We start from the raw sequence: 20,526 nt of genomic DNA on the forward strand, positions 1-20,526 counted from the left end.
CATCCCAAGGAGAGTTACATCCTTCTAAGCCCATTGAAGTAAATGGCCTTAGAAGCCTGAAACTCTGCTTGGGATGGCGCTGTTATAGTGCCATACTGAGCAGAGTTACGTCCTGGAAGAGTGGGGATTTGAACCTGAACCTTCTACATTCAAGATCATTATTCTAACACTACAGCACGTTAGAAGAAGAAACTAGTCTCACTGTGAAACAATTGCATTACTGTAACTAATTGCCATTACAATTACTGTAAATCAGTCATTAGAACTTTTGCCAGTGTTGGGTGAGGTTTCTATAAACGTGAACAGTTCATTGAATTCTCTTTGGCATTTTTCCTGAAATATCTAGGATAGCCTCCAGTTGCAAATTTTTAAAGAGAGGATTTAAAGCAAATAATGCAAACCCACACCAGCTATTTTAAAAAACAAAAGCAAAGCCTGTGTGGGAATCCCTGCAGATATAGCTAATGGCTGTTAAGAGAAGCTTTTTGCTTTGCTTCTAGGTTTGTCCCAACAGCTGCAAAGCTAGGGGGCAGACAACACTTACTTCTGACTTGGTTACATGCAAATAAATTCACTTTCCGATGGAAAACTAGAAATTTCTTGAAAACTTGCTGTCTTTGTTTAACTAAGGGTATGCATTTTTATTAACATAATTGAAGTCATCTCTTTTAAATTTCTTAATTTTTATTGATCTGAAATCTTTATACAAGACAGTGGCCATTTCCACACGGCTTACCTTCTTCCGAAAACTTCTGAAAACTGGCGTGCGAAATCGCACCAGGAAGATGCTGTTATTGCAGAAGACAGTGTCTTCTCGCGCGATTTTGCGCGATAACAGTGTACAAAGATGCTGTTTTTCGGAAGTTTTCGGAAGAAGGTAAGCCATGTGGAAACGGCCAGTGATGATCCAGGGGAATCCTCTGACATATCAGATAGAACAGGTAATTTTAGCAGAGGTTTTATGTGCAAATGATGCCATTAAGAAATTTTAAAAAGTGAGTTGCCACCTTCACTTTGGTATTCTTGGCTTCAAGGAATATTTTATCATATTTGATTGGTCAATTGACCAGCATGCTAACCCTAGATGGAACTAGCTGTGTAGAAGTATGTGCTGGATTAAACTGCTTGGCTCCGGTAACCTTTCTGTTTACAGAAATGTATCCCATTTGTACCCTTCCCCTCCCTCATTGTTTTGTTCCTACAAGTAACATTGTATGCAGAGAAGCCTTTTATATAAGCAACTGCCCATCGGATCTCTCTGAAAGAGGAGAGCATCTTTGCCAAAGAATGCTCACACCCAGTCCTTCTATGATCTGCACTTGAGGCACTTTTCAAGCTCGGAAACAGATATTATGAAACAGGAAACATAGGTGAACCCTTTTCCAACCGCAGAGATGCCTCCTGTGGCATTAAAGAATCTGGGTTGCTCTTGCTCTTGGGTGACAAAACAATTCCATATTAGGCAGGTTTGGAGAGCTCTGCAGAGCAGTAATTTTATCTGGTGGTCACAAGACCAAGGCTGACCACTTCTAAATCTGTCAGCAGCCCAAGAGTATTCCAAAGATAGCTAATGGAACAGGGTCATGGACAATCTTCCTAGGTGGTACTGCCACATTTTTAGATGGGGCTTCAAAGAAATGGATGGAAAATGACTTTCTGATAACCAGTAGTATCTTCTGGAATGCTAATGGCAAGCACAAGAGCCTATGAGTATTTCAAGACCATGAACATTTAGTGTTAAGAAACATATAGGATAAATAAGAACAAGCAGAACTTTTCACCCTCTTGTTCTGAACACTGTCTTTCAATACATAATTATCTCCATAAATTACCCTAGCTCTTTGCCATGCTTTCTAGTCATTCAAGAGAGACTTTGTAAACCAGATTGTTTCCCTATACTTAAAAACAAGCTCTCATTCTTTAAAGTGACAGGTCACAAATGAAAAAGGTCATTTAAAAAATGTTGAACAAAGCAATGCTGGGGGATGGGGACTAGGAGTATATCCACTAGCTCCTCCCTGGCTATAGCCCTAATGAGAGAGTGCCATTCACAAGTCTTTTTAGTAACCACATGACAGAGATGTGATGCTCCTAAGCTAGTTGTGTTGCTGAGGCAACTAGTAGGATCCTGCTACACTTACCTTGGTTTTTTCCTATGTCCTGCCTAGGTAATGGCTGCCAGGAGTTCACAGGAAAAATGCTTTTAATTTGTTGACAATGTTACTTGCATTTATGCATACTGTGGATGGCCTACTAAAGCCGAAAATAATGGTAGTGGGGGGGCAGCTGCAATCCAGGAAATGCACTGGGGAACAGCCCAGATCAGCTTAATGCACAGTAGCATGGTAAAATCCCATCTGTGAGAGGGAAGAAAGATAACTTTATAGTCATGGTTGCAAACTTAGATACATGTGGGAATTAGGAATGATTCATATATCACAGTTTGTACTTGAGAGCCAACACCTGACATACAAAACATATGTGCCCAGCATGTTTTATGCTTGTGTGCCTCTGCTTTGCCAGCAAGATGTGTGCCATAGGAGTTCGGTTCTTCCTTGGATGTGGCTTGCTTGCATTTAGCAGACAAAAGATGAGATTTGTACAGACAAGGACCTCTTCACGAATGAGACAACGGCTATAGAATAGAGCTGTCATCTTCTTTGAGGTACCAAATGCTGTAATCTATTTTTGGCTTATTACATTTTCATGAAAATGCAAAAATCAACACTACCTAGTATAAATAGCCAGCAACATGGCTGAAGAAATAAATAACTTGCTCGGTAAAATTAATTTAAATAAATAAATAATTGTAGAATTAAAAACTTGTGAAGTCCATTTAAAACTGGCTGGTTCTGTAGTCTTACTTCTGTGTAAAAAAGGCAAATTTAGATTGCACAAGGCATGTCCCTGCTTCCTTTCCATCAGTCCTCTAGTTCAAATTGGGCTTATTTCCCAAGGCATATCACAAAGCATAAAGTTCAATCCCTGTCTGTTCCTTTCCAGATATGCTTTTGCTGTCTTCCAACCCCTATGACTATCACTTCTGCTCGCAAGGTGTAACAACTGTGGACAACCTGGATGATGGAGAAGAGCTCATGTTGACAGATGTATGTATTTTATTCACTGTGTAATCAAGTTAGGCAACAAGATATCTTTGTGAAGCCTGGATACAATCTTGGTTGTAAGCAGTTTTGAGCTCCATTCATTTTAATGGAAACATTTAACCATGTGCTTTCCCACTGAAAACAATGGGTCTTTAAAGTGCTTAATCTGAATGGGTTGTGTCCTGCATTTTTGCTTGCATCTGTTTTAAGTATTCTTACACATCAAAGTGACAGATGCTGCTTCCACACAGTGATCATTCTCTGTATAAGCTTTCATTGCTATTGTGCATGACTTCTAGCCTCAGCTCTCCTGGGCTACCATTCCACCTCTTGCCCAAGAGGGCTTTCTGGGGCTTTAACAAAAAATCATGATTGACATCTCACTATACTGAATTCTCAGCTTCTTTTTTCTTCTTCCTCCTCCTCTTTTAAGTAAGCCTCTGGTTCCATTTGTTACGTATATATCAGGAGAAAGACACATCTCTATGACAAAAAGGGTCAGAGACTTACCTTTTAAAAGCAAGCAAGCTGGGAGTTCAGAGGAGCGTCCCAGTTCTGGACTAGCAAAATAGGACCAGTAGATGCCGAGGTCTTTCCTTTCTTTGTACTGAAAGTGTGGGTCTGTTGTGATGCTCACATCTTGTTTGTTTCCTTCTACAGCATGCAATGGACATTCTGGGCTTCAGCCCTGAAGAGAAATATGGCTGCTATAAAATAGTGGGAGCCATCATGCATTTTGGCAACATGAAGTTCAAGCAGAAGCAGCGTGAGGAACAGGCAGAGGCGGAAGGCACTGAAAGTAAGGGCCTTATCTGCGTGAGTCAAACCAGTGCAGCATTGGTTTGCAGTTCTTGTACTTTTACCGGATCATTTTTTAAATAATAATGATAATGATAACGAAAAGAAGGCCTTACTAGCTAACAGCCAAGTGCTTCTTGCAGAGCAATTCAAATAGAGTTACGTCTTCTAAGTTCATTGAAAGTGTAGCTCTGCGCTGTGAATGACAGAAGCTCGTTTTCTCACTCATTACTTTCTGATGTCTACATTTTGTTCTGTCGTAGGTGCTGATAAATCCTCTTACCTCATGGGAATCAGCTCAGCTGATCTGATCAAGGGGCTCCTTCACCCTCGAGTAAAAGTGGGAAATGAATATGTGACCAAAGGTCAGAATGTAGAACAGGTAAGTGTTGGGGGGGCGGGGGCGGTATCTGTTCTGACTCCTCCCATCTTACTTGGAATCTGCTAGTTGCCGACCCTGCAGAAAGCTTGTGCGATGTGATGACCTTACAAGACTGACATTTGTATCTGTATACTAAGGCTTGTGGAAAATATATAGCACAATTATTTATTGTGTTAGACCCACCCATGTTTTCTTTTGGTGAAGAAAAGGTGGAGGGGTTCCTCTTTGGCCACCCAAAAGGCTGTGCTGGGATAATGTGTGACTGCGACTGTAGAAAGGAGGAGAATTGAGTGAGATTGAGCAAAAAAGCAGGTTGGATCCAAACCGTTATCTTGTGTAATATTTCTTGTACGAAGACTGGATTACACTTTTCCTTTTGTGTTGTACCAATACTACTCCATTGACTTGACAGTGTCATTGTCAATATGACTATGAGTATAATACTTGTGATGCTAATCCATTCCTTGTAAATGACTGTCCCTCAAACTGACTGGAATTAAATGGTCGATGATACCAGTGAGATATACAGCAAAATCCTATGCAAGCTTGCTTAGATGTAACTCCAAATGAATTCAAAGGGGCTTACTCAGAAGTAAATATGCACAAGATAGCAGCCTTACAGTCCCATGCTAAGCAGAGTTACACCCTTCTATATCTATTGATGTCAATGGGCTTAGAAGGGTGTAATTGCTTAGGATTTCACTGTTGGATTCCCAGAAACTATTCCATGGAGTATGAAAGTCACTATTGAACTAGAAATTGCCAAACTCATATTGATCCATATTGACTGAAATAATCACCTCATTAATTTGTGTTTAACCATGTAATGTAATCAGAAGAAAACAACAATTTATTCTGATCTGCTGTTGCTACGTTCTCATTTGCAGGTGGTGTATGCAGTTGGTGCCTTGGCCAAAGCCACTTATGACCGCATGTTCAAGTGGCTGGTTTTCCGTATTAACAAAACTTTGGATACTAAACTGGCCAGGCAGTTCTTCATTGGAGTTCTGGACATAGCAGGCTTCGAGATCTTTGAGGTAGGTTTAAAGATTGACCTTTAGAACCACAACAGTACATTGCATAAGGAGACAAAAGGCCTGCTAATGCAGTTTATTTTCTCCACAAAACTTATGACACACTCCACTCATAACCGTCCTCTGTCCAAAAAAGTTGCTGTCATGCTAGTTCCAGCTGCTCATGCAACCATTTTTAAATAATAATAATAATAATAACAACATTCAATTTATATACCACCCTTCAGGACAACTTAATGCCCACTTAGAGCGGTTTACAAAGTATGTTATTATTTATTATCCCCATAACAAAACACCCTATATTGCAGGTGGGGCTGAGAGAGCTCCTAGGAGCTGTGACTGACCCAAGGTCACCCAGCTGGCTTCAAGTGGAGGAGTGGGGAATCAAACCCGGTTCTCCAGATTAGAGTCCTACGCTCTTAACCACTACACCAAACTGGCTGTCAGTTGTGAAATCACCATGAAATTTATTTCAGCATATTATAATAAAAACAAGAACGTTCACTATTTTATCAGGTGCCTAAACCCTAAACCCTGTACAATCAAATCTGAACAATAAACCCAATGTCCCTTTATATAGGCTTACAGTCAAATATTGCACTGTTACTATAAATGATGAAAATTAGTAGCAAGATAACACCCCACCATACCCTTATTTTGCCAATGTTGTGAGTTCGTTTTAGGATATGGTGATTAATTTGAAGGACGTATCTCTACTAAAATGTATAATTAGTGTTACCATTGAGCTGTCACAGCTAACTCCCAAGAATTCTGAGAATCGTAGATTGGTGAGGGTGCTGAGAATTCTCTGTAAGAGTCCTATATAGAGTTCCCACCCCTCACGGGATGGGAATTCTCAGCATTGCCATTGAAGGTTCCCATTTTATATATGTGCTGTTGAGGTGCCATTTTATATATGTGCTATTGAGGTGCCCCAAGTTGTGTTCTCACCATTAATGCATCCCACCAATAACGTTTATGTACTTAACTTAAATATTTTTTATCCTGCTTTTCCATCCATTGAGATTACTCACATAATCACAGAACATTTCACTGGCCATACAATAAATGTGATATCGGTTGATTAATAGTGACAGTATTCTCTCACCATTTCACATCCATGGTTTCCTTATATTCTGTGTTGTCCATGGATTGTGCACTTTTGGATTTATTATCTTGCTTTCAGCCATGCAGATAGGTACACATCTGAAGGGTACAAGTTTAGATGTAGGATCACACATGTAGCCATAGTGCACTATTTTCTAAAAAAAAAGCAATTACAGGCTGCTTTTTGCTGAAGATGCAGTGCCAAGAGTTATGCTACCAGAACCAGGTATATTTAACCTATGTGGATGTGCACCTACATTTGTGAATGTATGGTATGGAATTCCACCAAAATAAAAACACTTGCTATTCTTGTATCTCATGGACAGTCCTGTGGGTAGCCATTTCAGTTTTGTTTAGCCGGAATGTATCCCTTCAACGCACTCTGGCGTGCCATCCAGAAATGTATGTGTAATTGGTGGTGCAACACCTTGGGTGTAAACTGTGAAGTTTTGAAGTGCTCAGGCTTTCGTTTTTCACCTGCAGTATAACAGCTTTGAACAGCTGTGCATCAACTTTACGAATGAGAAGCTGCAACAGTTTTTCAATCACCATATGTTTGTGCTGGAACAAGAAGAATACAAGAAGGAAGGGATTGAATGGGTCTTCATTGACTTTGGCCTGGACTTGCAGGCTTGCATTGATCTGATTGAAAAGGTAAAGCTGGGCGATGATTGTGCAGTAAATATAGATGAATGAGGACATGTGTACTTGAAAGAGATGTAGGATATGTATGTTGTTGTGATGTCCTGTTCTGGTGTGCTCTGGCTTCCAACCAATCTGCCAGAAGAGCAACTATGGCTGGCCAGTCCTGTTACAACAAAGAAAAATAATTTCCCTTTTTTCTTCTTAACCACATTGGCCAATTCTTTTCTTTTCTAACTGAAAACCGGTCCCATTATTTCTAGCCAGCAGTTCCTAATGCTCAGAATAGGTTCAGTTCCAGAGACACTTACTTGAAACACATCACCACAAACTGTAATAGATTTCCAGCAGCAAAAGGGGCAATTTACATGCAATCCCATAAGAATTATTCCTGCTTAAATCAATCGGAATCAATGGACAGACAGAAGTGACGCTCCATAAGATTAGATATCTACTTCCCATTGGCAAATAACAATAAAAAGATAGTTTCAGATGCGTAGCCGTGTTGGTCTGCAGCAGAAGAGCAAAATTCAAGTCTAGTAGCACCTTAAAGATCAACAAGATTTTCAAGGTATAAAGGATACTATGGCTGAAAGTAACTGAGAGGTACAAGAGAATCAACAGGGATTCCCTCTGACTGTCACTCTCAAGAAGGGATGAATCAGAGTTAATCAAACATTTTAAGAAAACCCAGGGAACCAAAAAATCTAGTAACTCATGCACCCCTACTTACAACAGACTTACTCAAGCTTTCAAAAACATTTCATAGCTCCCCTTCTCACTATTTCTATTTGGCAAAAAGTGCAAAAAGTATAATTATTTGAAAAGGGTGTCTTAAATTGTATACTGTCTTTCTCTGGAAAAAAATGGGAAACATTGTCTCAAATCAGTGCTCTATACTGCAGCATATTTTGCTGTGACCAGTGGAGGAACACCTTTAAAAAATAGTAGTGTGAAACATACCATGATGTCTGAGGTGGAAGGAAGAGCCATCACAAAGCAAATCTTTGTGGTTTTGTGGAAGTGATTCCTTGTTATTAACATCATTAAGGTAGTTCTAGAACAAAAGCATAGTAACTTGTGGTCCTATCACAGAAGACTGCTTTTTTTTTTGAAAAATCAAATCCCCTCCTGAAGGAAAAAACAAAGCTCTTTCTGTATGTTCCCAGAAGAATAGACCAAATTACTAAAGGCAGTCCTGTTATACTTTGTATGACAACTATGAGTATGTGTTCTGTGCGATTAAGTCACTTCTGACTTATGGTGACCCTATGAATTAATGACCTCCAAAAATCCTTATAATTAGCAGCCTGTTCAGATCTTGCAAATTAAAGGCAGTGGCTTCCTTTATTGAGTCAAGCCGTCTCATTTGCCTTCAACTTTTCCTAACATTTTCTAGTGAGTCTTGTCTTCTTATGATGTGACTAAAGCAGGGCTTTTTTTCAGCTGGAACGCAGTGGAATGGAGTTCTGGAACCTTTTGAAAATGGTCACATAGCTGGTGGCCCTGCCCCCTGATCTCCAGACAGAGGGGAGTTTAGATTGCCCTCCGCGCCACCGAGCAGCGCGGAGGGCAATCTCAACTCGCCTCTGTCTGGAGATCAGGGGGCGGGGCCACCAGCCATGTGACCATTTTCTCCGAGGGCAACTCACTGAGTTCCACCACCTCTTTTCCCAGAAAAAAAGCCCTGGACTAAAGTATTATAGCCTCATTTTCATCATATGATAACTATCAACAACTGATTATAGTGGTCAAAAACTGATCTGCCATTCATGGCAGTGATTACTGCTTATACTTTCCACCTCATTCCATAGCAAAAAAAAAAAAAATTAATACCAGCTGAAACTTATCTTCTGATCTATTTCCTTTCCTTGCAGCCTCTGGGAATCCTGTCCATTCTGGAGGAAGAGTGTATGTTTCCCAAAGCATCTGATATGTCATTCAAGGCCAAACTGTATGACAATCACATTGGGAAATCGCCCAACTTCCAAAAGCCCCGACCAGATAAGAAGCGCAAATACGAAGCCCACTTTGAGCTGGTGCACTATGCAGGAGTGGTATGTTTTGGTGTCCTAATCTGGGCTTTGACTGTTGCTTTTCTGTGTTCTACTTTCATTACTTGTTGTTTTGCTCTAATTGCAGGTGCCCTACAACATCATTGGTTGGTTAGATAAGAATAAAGACCCCCTCAATGAGACGGTGGTAGCCATCTTCCAAAAATCACAAAACAAGCTATTAGCTAGCTTGTACGAGAATTATGTGGGCTCCGCTTCTGGTGAGTTGTGTTCACCTCTATGCTCACTCTATATGGTTCTGTATGTGACATACATTAAAACATAAGAAGAGCCCTGCTGGTTCACACCAAAGATTCATCTAGTCCAGCATCCTATTTTTATAATGTCTGGTTTGATGATTCTAGAAAGCCTAAACCTCAAGCAGAACACGAAGTCAAGAGCCATGTTTTCCCCTCAGACACTGATATTCAAGCAACATCATTATATGCTAATCAGGGCTTTTTTTTCAGCAGGAACATGGCGGAACAGAGTTCCGGCACCTCTTGAAAATGTTCACATGGCCGGTGGTCCCGCCCCCTGATCTCCAGACCGAAGGGAGTTTAGATTGCCCTCCACGCAGTGGCGTGGAGGGCAATCTAAACTCCCCTCTGTCTGGAGATCAGGGGGTGGGAGGGAACCACTGGCCATGTGACCATTTTCGCCAAAGGCGATTTAAACTTTAAAAAACTCGCCCCTTGTTCCAGCTGACCCAAAGTGACATCATTGTGCAGTCACTGAGTTCCACCACCTCTTTTCCCAGAAAAAAAGCCCTAATGCTAATACTTGGTAGCATTTCCAGCATTTCTCTGGAAATAGTGCTGGTTTCCCTTTTGAAGGGGTTTCATTAGGTAGGAACTGCAAATATATCAGATTTATCTCTGGAATATGTAGTTTCTGTGGGCACAACTAGCTTTGAAAGCATCCTTGAGTCAAATGATGATGCTGTTTTAGAGTCTAATGCGGGCAACTTAAAAATACCATTTGGGCCCACACGATGGCAGGACTAGGCAGTCTTGTTCCTCCCCCATGTTTTTTCAAGTTCCAAAATGGCTGCATCTGCCCCACAGCCATTTCAGCACTTGAAAGGGCAAAGGTAGGGGAAACAAGAGCACCTAGTCCCAACATGTTGGTGGCTCAATCAGGATTGGGCCTTTGCAGCATTTTAAAATTGCCCGCATTAGGGTAAAAAATGATAGTGGTGTCCCTAGGTCCGACCAAGGGACACTGTCACATGAGGTTGCCATGTAGGAATCTCATTCCCTGGTGGGGGTGGGGGATTCCCTGCTTTCATCCTCCGCCCCCCCACCTCCACTCACCTGGCCGGTGGGGGAGGAAGGGATGGGAACGGGCATCCTGGGCGTACTCCCAGGTCTGCACGATGACCTCACTCCTGAGAGTGACATCATTGTACCCCCTGAAAGCACTCTTGTGCTTTGTAGCAGGCCGATTTTGGCTCCAAATGGGCCAAAATCAGCCCTCTGCAAAGTGCATGTGCATGTCCCCATGCCCTGCGCAATGATCATGGGCCCAGCAAAAAGGTAAGTGCCAGGTCCTCTGCCTCCCAGGAGACTGGGGGGTGGGCATTGTCAGTGCAATGATATATGTCACTTTCAGGGAAAACTGGTTTTACCATAAAGTTTCTGTAACACAGTTTTACCATGGAATTTCTGGTCCTAGAATAGACTGACATCACTTCTGGGTTTTTCCCAGATATGACATAGTGCTGTTGCACCGAAGGTGATTTAATTTTTTTCCCTGCTGGCTGCTGGGGGCAGGAGATCTCCCTCATTCCTACCCCAAAACTGGCATTCTTACCACTATGTCTAGTTGGGCCTTGAGACAGATATGATTAACAAGTAGGGTTACCAGGTCCCTTGACTCCCCCAGTGGGAGATTGGGAGCCTGGCACCTACCTTGGTGTGCCCCCGGGTCCTGGTTTTGAGTGCTTGCACTCCTGGCTTGTGCGATGACATCACTTCTGAGAAATGACGTCATTACGTGGGGTCAAAGGGTGGCTGGGAGCACTCCCAAATTAGGAATTCGGCCATTAGCTGTGAGGCTTTGGGGAGCTTTTTTGCAGATAAAGTCTTGTCCCTCTGCCACGACTTGCCAGCCATGCTTGATATAGTAAAGGAACTGGAGACCCCTTGGCTGTCTTCTGGTCCAATCCTGGATCACTTCAGTCTGATCTCCCAGGAGGATGTTGACAGGATCCTGCGGCTGGTGAGGCCCACCACATGCCCCTTGGACCCCTGCCCCTCGTGGCTATCATCAATTTATCTTTGAGCTCTGGGGGTTTTCCCGGGATGTTAAAGGAAGCCGTGGTGAGGTCTCTTCTGAAAAAAGCAACTTTGGACCCCACCTATCTGTCCCCACCTATCTGTCCAGTGGTGGTGGAGCAGCTGCACGGTTTCCTGGAAGATGCATCAGTCCTGGACCCATTCCAGTCTGATTTCTGCCTGGGCCACAGGACTGAGACAGTGTTGGTCGCCCTCACAGACAATCTCCGTAGGCACCTGGACCAGAGTGGGTCGGCACTGCTGGTTTTGCTAGATCTCTCAGCAGCGTTTGACACAGTCGACCATGATCTGTTAACCCACTGCCTCACCGATGTGGGGATTCAAGGGTCAGCCTTGCAGTGGCTTGTCTCTTTTCTCCATGGTCGGAGACAGAGAGTGGTGCTGGGGTAGAGGTTATCAGCACGCCAACCATTGGTGTGCGGTGTCCCACCGAGGGCATTACTCTCCCCTTTGTTGTTCAATCTTTATATGTGCCCTCTCACCCAGCTGGCACAGAGGTTCGGACTGGGTTGCCATCAGTATGCAAATGCCACCCAGTTGTATCTGTTGATGGACGGCCAGCCTGGCTCTGCTCCCAATGCCATAATTAGAGTGCTGGGGGCTGTGTCTGGATGGGTGAGGCAGAGCAGACTGAAGTTGAACCCCATGAAGATGGAGGTCCTGTACTTGGGCCATGGGGGAGTAGATGTGGGGATTCAGCTCCCAGCCTTTGACGGGGCACCACTTGTGCCCATCTCATTGGTCCAGAGTCTTGGGGTGACAGTGGATTCCTCCTTGTCTATGGAGGCCCAGGCAGCTGCCCGTACTGCCTTTTCCCACCTCCGGCAGGCCAGGCAGCTTGCCCTTATCTCTCAACCAATGACCTAGCGACAGTGATCCATGCAACGGTCACCTCCAGCTTGGATTACTGTAACTCGCTCTATGCAGGGCATCCCTTGGGTTTGACCCGGAAATTGCAGCGGGTCCAAAATGCTGCTGCTCGTGTCCTGACAGGAATTTCATTCAGGACACACATGACCCCTACTCTGCAGCAGCTACATTGGCTCCCTGTGGAGTTCTGGATCAAGTTCAAGGTTTTGGTCTTGACCTATAAAGCTCTAAATGGACTGGGACCAGCATACCTGAGGGACCACCTCTCCCCATATGTACCCCGGAGAGCCCTTAGATCAGCAGGTAAACACCTACTGGTGGTCCCTGGCCCCAGGGAGGCTTGGCTGGCCTCAACTAGGGCCAGGGCATTTTCTGCCCTGGCCCCGATCTGTTGGAACTCTCTGTTGGAAGACACTCGGGCCTGCCAAGACCTTATATCTTTTCAGCGGGCCTGTAAGACAGAGATGTTCCACCAGGCATATGGTTGAGGCCAGCACTTGGATCCATTCTAAGTAGCCTCCCTGCCGGTGTCTTACTAGTGGTGGTGGTGGGGTGGTTATAATGGTCCATCTGCCCCTATGTGCTGGGGGGTTAGTTTACCAACCTGCACCTCCGCCCTCTTTCCACCTTGTGTATGGTGTGTAGGAAAAGGGGAATGGCGCCCCGTCTGGGATATTGAAATGTATGCTGATATATAAGATTTGATTTTATTGTTTTACTGTTTTATCGGTTTAACTCTGTAATTTATCTGTTGCTGTAACCCGCCCTGAGCCCACTTGCGGGGAGGGCAGGCTATAAATGTAATCAATCAATCAATCAAGATTCCTAGCACTCCAGATTATAATAATAATAACATTCCATTTATATACTGCTCTTCAGGACAACTTAATACCCACACAGACGGTTTACCAAGTGTACAACAATCACCGTGTGAGGTGGGTGGGGCTGAGAGAGCTCTGAGAAGCTGTGACTGACCCAAGGTCACCCAGCTGGCTTCAAGCGGAGGAGTGGGAAATCAAACCCAGTTCTCCAGATTAGAGTCCTGCCTCTCTTAACCACTATACCAAACTGGTTCTCCCTCATTCCATGCTGAATAGTGCATATGTGTACGCCTGAAATATATCCAGCATGGAATAAATTTTATCTTGCGTCCAGTACAGATTGTCATGGATATGGATAGAACTATAGGGGAACAATTGCTGAGATGACTAAGAAAGTTATTCAAAACACCTATGCATACAGAAACAGGGCTAACCCAAACCCATAACTAGACAGGCCACAAAAGGAGTCTAGAGACCTAGAATAAAACAGCCTTGGAGACGGGCATAAAACAATAGTTACACAGTTGTATTGCCATGTGTAGATAAGAAGAGCCATCTAACTCATACTGCTGCATACAATGTTCCAAGTCCCAGGCACACCAAGGCCCAGGGAGTATCTGAGAATGGCAGGAAAGTCTAGCTTCATAGAAGCTGGCAATATTATAGATGTACTGGTGGAAGGCCAAAAGATATTCAGATGTATGAGAAACTTGCAATCACTAATTCTACAAAGACTTTGTTAACACAAAAAGTAGCAAGAATGAACTAACTATTGTTATGTGTTTCAAGATTTTTCAAATATGGATAATCTTGTTTGGTGCATAAAATCATAAGATAACAAGTTAGCTAAGATTTTGAGTCTCTGAAGCACCTATTGTCAAGAAAAGGTTCTGGAACCCTATATATATGACAGGCTAAACTGATAGCAAGCTTCTTTGAAAGAACTCCTTGCCTATGACTTTCGTATATTTGAGTAAGATACCTTTTGGACTCTCCTTAATGGTCTTTGTATTTGTTATAATGGATGGTATGATTTTCTGTTGATTGAGTTATTCAGTATACTAAGTAGGCATGTTGTAATAATAAAAGAATACAAAGGAAGCAGAGACTCCATAATTGTATTGCTTGTCTACTATACCCAGTAAGGAACCAAAAACATTACCTGTGGTGTACCTCTGGCCAGGAGTTAAATGATATGATATAGGAAAGCTAATTAGATGCTCAGGATTTCTTAAGAACATGCCTATATCTGAATCAGGTCTGACCAGAGTCATCCAGAACAAGATGTTTAAACAACATCTTGAAATCAGAGTTTAGAAGAACTTACACATTTGGAGAAAGGAAAAAAAGATTATTGTTTCCTTCCTCAACACAACGTGGGATGACATATAGAAAAGATGATGTTTGGACACTCGTTCTGAATTGTTTGAAAACTTGTACATTTACTTGGACTATACTTAACACTCTTCTTTATTCCTTTCACATATTGCTGCACTCTTATACTCCTTCATTAGATCTGTTCTGTCTCCTCACTCCAAGGAATTGATAGTGGTGTTCATGGAATGCCCAGGCAATTTTCTGTCCAGGGTTAGCTACAGAAATGGAACTACAACAGGACTTTTGCCCAGACTATTCCTTGAGCCTTGCTCAACAAATTTATTTAATTTGGGGCATTTTTATCCCACCTTTCTTTAAAAAAATACTAAACATGACTTTAAATAGTAGCTTGTAAAAACAATTCATATATAAAAGCATCAGTCATAATTGATAATTATACTAATAAAAACTGCACATCAACAAAACCACTCAGATAAATGCTGTCAGCAAGAAACCACTGCAGCATTCTTAATGCATTCAAGGCGAGAAATCAGAATAGTTGGTAGTTTCCCGAAGAGCTTATGCTGTCTTCCAGATGTTGCCAGCCTGATCTAAAGAAATATTTGTGTTTGACAGAAGCGAGACCAGGTGTCAAAGAGAAGCGTAAGAAGGCAGCGTCGTTCCAAACTGTATCTCAGCTGCACAAGGTAGGCAAATCACTAATTAGACCTGGCAGAATTCCTTTGGTTCTGGTAGTATATACAAATGTCATCTCTTCTGAGCAATCTGAACTTGACCCAGCTGTGAAGTCTTGAACCCTTGAGGGGCATTAAGACTGCTAGGGGTGGCACCATTCTGCTTTTCTGGGAGCATGATTTTTCTACACAATCTCTTACTGTCTTGTGAATGTCATCATTTCACACTTGACTGCGACTTGCATGAGAAAGATCCTAGACTGGGGAGGAAACTTTATGGTAGGGAAGTGCTTATGGTGCCCCCTATGATGTCTGTGCTACATGGCTCCTGGCTGTTTCTCCGTTGCTGAGAGAGAAGCAGTTAAGACTTGCAGTGATGTTTAGATAATTTATTACATGAACATCACTTTAAGTCTGTGCTATTTCTCTCCTCACTCTTGACTGCGGGAAGGACAACCTTTGGGAAGAAGAAAATGAATGTGGATTTTACAGGGGTCTGAGCAACCAGCCTTCTGCCTTCCCTGTCCTGGGAGAGAGTTAGTGGAGCATAAGGCATGCCACACCAATCCAATCAGTGGCATCTATCTCTGGAGTGTTCATCTGATTGAGAGTCAAGGCTTTAGGGCTGAGGACATGACCCAAAGACCACAAGGTTAAAAAGACACTGAGTCCTTCTAGAACATTCTTATCTTGTGGTGAATGGGGCAGACTGAAGGTATAGAGGCTGAAGCATATTTTCTAGATCCACTGATGGGAGAGTAGAGATTTTTAGAATGGAGGTTGATGGCTGACCTCTTGAAAGCAAAAGGTGCATCCTGTTTTTTAGAGCAAAAGATCCACATGGTCGGGGGGACCCTTCCTGTGCCTAGTGGTAAAGCACATGTGTTAATATTCTGAAAGCTTTGGGTTGCCAGCTCCAGGTTGGGAAATTCCTGGAGATTTGGGAATGAAACCTGTGGAAGGTGGGGTTTGTGGTGGATCTCAGTGGGGTACAATATTATACAGTCCACCTTCCAAAACTGCATTTCACCCAGGGGAACTGATCTATATAGTCACTGGGAGATTTCTCGGTCCCATCTGGAGGTTGGCAGCCCTAAGCTCCAGGATCAGTCCCTGGCATTTCCAAATAAAGAGGTGGGAAAGATCTGGCTCTGCTTGAGACCCTTTTGACCAGAGTAGAGTGACTAACTAGAATGATGGTCTGATTCAGTATAACTGTGTATTGGATGCCAGTAGCACCCCCTCTCCATAACTCGCTTTCTGACTAAGTTAACTTCCCATATTGGAGAACACCTGGAAATAGGATCACATGACTGCTATTTGAAATAGGAGTGTAATTGTATGGCATGGACAACAGAAAGCTGAATAGATTTTAAAGGAGAAATCTTATGCATGTCTTTGAAGCCAAGCACCTAGAGAGGTGCTAATTGGCCAAATGCTACCTAAGATCTTTTTGAAAGATTAGTCATAGTCTGTGATCAGACCTACTTAATGTCAAATGAAAACATGCCCATTTTCTGCTGGCAGATGCTGGAGGCTCTGTGGAGACTTGGCTGGCTTTCTCCTAGTATCAGGAGGCAGGCAGGCAGATAGCTAGCTAATTCATACCTCCTGAGCGTGAATCAACAATCCAGTTGCCACATGAGGAAGAACTGGGGGGAGACAATGAAGTGTAGCAGAAAGCTGTGATGTCCTCTGTTTGATGCTGAATATTTGCCTTACAGGAGAACCTGAACAAACTGATGACAAATTTGCGCGCCACTCAGCCCCACTTTGTCCGCTGCATCATTCCCAATGAAACAAAGACCCCAGGTACACAACCATGGACAAAAGGATACGTCTATGACAGATTAGAATGGCCACGTGAAAGTGTAAAATTTGTTTTTCTTTTAAATTTGAGATATTTTAAAGTAGTTTCTCGGCTCTAAATAATACACACACGGTGCGATTTTAAGCAGTTACATCCTTGAATTCAACGGGCTTAGCAGAGTGTATTTTTATTTATTTTATTATTTATTTTGAAAGTATACAGAGTAGTTGTTGATGAGAGGTCCCTGGAGACACAATGTTCCCTTCTCTTGTCTGCAGGTGCCATGGATCCCTTCATGGTGTTACATCAGCTGCGGTGCAATGGTGTACTAGAAGGTATCCGTATTTGTAGGAAAGGGTTTCCAAACAGGATCCTCTATGCAGACTTCAAGCAGCGGTAATTCTGCTTTCTTTTCACCTACATTGACCATCGGTCATTCTCAGCTGCAAGATAGCTATAAGAAACGTTATGTGTATTTCTTCATGCCTTCAAGTGTGGAACCCAGTTACCAGTAAAGAATTTGGCCTTCTGGGGGAGCAAATCAGTCAATCAGTCAATCAATCAGTCAATCAATCAGTCAATCAATCAATCAATCAATCAATCAATCAATCAATCAATCAATCAATCATATTTTTTATCTCACCCTTCCACCAAGGAGTGGCATGGCAGAGGGGGTTTTAAACTTGAGTCTCCATAGGCTAGTCCAACACAATGACTGCTACAATACAGCGGTTTACTACAGATATGCATACTATAAAATAAGCAAAGTATTCAAAAAATTAAAAGTCAACAGAAAGAACTGAAAGAGGCACAAGAGCAAACTGAAGCACCACAACAGCAGCAGACAAGTTCCCTGACGGATGCAGACCAAAGAATAGAGACCTTAGGAATTAAACTCAGGAGCAAAAATTTAAGACTTTGGAATTTCGGAAGCGTTTAGGGACTGGGATTTAGAGAATGAATTCGAAAAGTTAATTCAGGACTATTTGAAAGTTCAAGGTGACCTCCCAGAAACTGAACAAATCTTTAGGATTAATTCTAAACGTGCAACTTGGCATACTAAAAAAGTTGTATCCGTTGTATGTCAGTTTAATTGTCACACACCCCACCCCCGCTCACCCCTGAATGCTGGGAATTGCAAGTGGATGTGCTTAAAACTGGCTTTTAGAGATCCCTACAACAGCTCCTACAACAGATCCCTCTTACAACGGTTCCCATGGTTCCTTAGGAGAGGGAAAAACAATAGAAGACGAACACACATAGCATGAAATTTGGTGAGTCTGAGCCGGCTTCATCAGAGGGTTGAAATGAATTGTCAATCAGTAAGGTTTTTATAGACAGAAAGAAAAAAAAGTGAATAATAGTTTTAAAAGTTTGTGACATTTCTATACAAAGCTCATGAGCGGGGTTCCCACATGGCACCCATAAATGCCAAAGTGCCCACAGACACCTTTCTTGGCTTCCACCAAGTGTTTTTAAGAAAATGGGCAGTGCCAGATGCGACATTTGCCCCAGCAGGGCTTCAACTGGCCATTAGAGACCTGATTGGCTGTGAAGATTTTTAAAACATTGCTTACACAGCAGCTGACACCACAGTACAAGGATCTTCACTGTGTGACTGAAGGCAAGCTGTGTCCATGCAAGCTTTTAATATATATATATATTAATTTAAAAAGGCATCTTGTTAAACAGAGCTTTTGCCAGCAGTGTTGATTAATTACTATTAGAGTTACTCCGTGACTTTTTTTGTTTGAATCTGCCTCTTGTGGCAGCCATATTCTGGTTGTGCTCACTACCCTGTGCCAGAATTTCAACAGTACCTGCAGAATCAAAAAGGTTGGGAACCTCTGCTCAAGAATATACAAATAATAATTCTCAATGGCATAACTGGTGGTAACCCATAGAAAAGGAGGGACTGTTAAGCCGTTTTAAGTATTGCCGTTTTCACACGGCCAGGTGCCCGGAAGATCGCATGAAACTCATGGCAAAAAAGCATCTTCCTAGCGCAATTTCTCAGCACAATCCCGTTTAATGGCCAGGCCATTAAAGGGGATTGTGCCGGGAGATCGTGCTAGGAAGATGCTTCATGCCACAAGTTTGCACGATCTCCCGGGGCACGTGTGAAAATGGCCCTTGTCACGTAGAGTCAGTTTTCACTTTTCAGCATACACGTTTTCTAGCTTTAATCATTCAGGAAAAACATTAGAAAGTATGTAAGCAGTGGCTGGTAGAGGCTTTAAACCAGTGCTTGTAAAGAATAGTACTTACAGGTCTTTTGAAGACATCTGGGCCATTTCCACTCATTCTTAAAGGGATAGCCCACTCACTTAAAGGGATAGCCCATTCTTCCTTTTGAATGCATTTCAGACATGAACAGATATAAATAAAAATATTGCATGTGCATAATTTATTCTGATTTCAGAATGTGGACATTTGTTAAGCTGGATGCTCACAACATACATACATACATATATGCACGCACGCATACATAAATTTATTTGTTTATATATAGCCCATCTTTCTTACTAAGATTTCTGGATTGCAACAGAAAACCAACAGAAACCTGATACAGATTCATGGGAAAGTGCCTTGAGTGATCAAAAGCCAGAAACAATGTTCTGTATCTCAATCTGCTTCCTTATCCATTCATCATATCCTAGCATAAGTCTTCTTATGCTATCCCAGCTTATGCTATCCCAGCAAACTCGATGCATTGGGCATTGTAAAATATTCACCTTTAAAATACTGTCTGGGCTGATGTTAATTACAAAAAGTATTAGGGTGGTAGGTGAATATATAGATAACAGCAGGAACGGTTGCTTTCCTAAGTCTACTTCACACCATGTACTAACACTGTACTGGCATGAAAGTAGCAGATAAAGCAAGTGATGAATGCTCAGTTTAGCTGAAGGGGTAATGGTGTGAGGTGTGGGGCTCTAGCACAAAACCAACATGTACACAGATGTTGGGATAATGGAAACCTTTTTTTTCCAATTTGCCTTTAGAGCATGCCCAGTTTTTCCATAGCTGGCCCATGAGCAAGACATGCTGGGAAGTATTGGTGCAATCTTCTTTCCCCCCATAGCCACAGCATACAGGCATTCTTGATTCTTAGCTTCTTTTTCTGATCATGCTGACTCTACGGACTTTTCCCTTATAGCTACCGTATCCTGAACCCTGCTGCCATTCCTGATGACAAGTTTGTGGATAGTAGGAAGGCCACAGAAAAGCTGCTGACTTCTTTGGATCTTGACCACACCCAGTATAAGTTTGGACACACTAAGGCATGTGATGTACAGTGTGCATTAGTGTATTAAGTGATTTATTGTGACCAGGGCTTTTTTTTCTGGGAAAAGAGGTGCTCAGCAGCGCGGAGGGCAATCTAAACTCCCCTCTGTCTGGAGATCAGGGGGCGGGGCCACCAGCCATATGACCATTTTCAAGAGGTTTCGGAACTCCGTTCTCCCGCGTTTCCCCTGAAAAAAAGCCCTGGTTGTGACATGAAATGAAAGCCTTAACGATGGACAGGAAGTATGTAAACCTGAGTTTGCATATAACCTCTCTTTATAGCAATGTCATTTCAGTTTCTTCT

The 20,526-nt window shown here is 42.6% G+C and overlaps 1 protein-coding gene across 2 annotated transcripts in view; it reads left to right on the forward strand.

Annotated features, from left to right (window-relative positions):
• Positions 1-20,526, forward strand: part of MYH7B (myosin heavy chain 7B) — a 64,945-nt gene that overhangs the window by 23,141 nt on the left and 21,278 nt on the right. For both annotated transcript variants that reach the window (XM_054980149.1, XM_054980148.1), the window contains exons 12-22: positions 3,004-3,107; positions 3,765-3,903; positions 4,166-4,284; positions 5,172-5,321; positions 6,909-7,079; positions 8,945-9,124; positions 9,210-9,342; positions 15,066-15,136; positions 16,849-16,936; positions 17,213-17,330; positions 20,095-20,218. In XM_054980149.1, the coding sequence (XP_054836124.1) occupies positions 3,004-3,107; positions 3,765-3,903; positions 4,166-4,284; positions 5,172-5,321; positions 6,909-7,079; positions 8,945-9,124; positions 9,210-9,342; positions 15,066-15,136; positions 16,849-16,936; positions 17,213-17,330; positions 20,095-20,218 (1,397 nt within the window). The remainder of the gene's footprint in view (positions 1-3,003; positions 3,108-3,764; positions 3,904-4,165; positions 4,285-5,171; positions 5,322-6,908; positions 7,080-8,944; positions 9,125-9,209; positions 9,343-15,065; positions 15,137-16,848; positions 16,937-17,212; positions 17,331-20,094; positions 20,219-20,526) is intronic.

Source organism: Eublepharis macularius, chromosome 5 (assembly GCF_028583425.1).
Source record: "Eublepharis macularius isolate TG4126 chromosome 5, MPM_Emac_v1.0, whole genome shotgun sequence".
Classification (NCBI taxonomy): domain Eukaryota; kingdom Metazoa; phylum Chordata; class Lepidosauria; order Squamata; family Eublepharidae; genus Eublepharis; species Eublepharis macularius.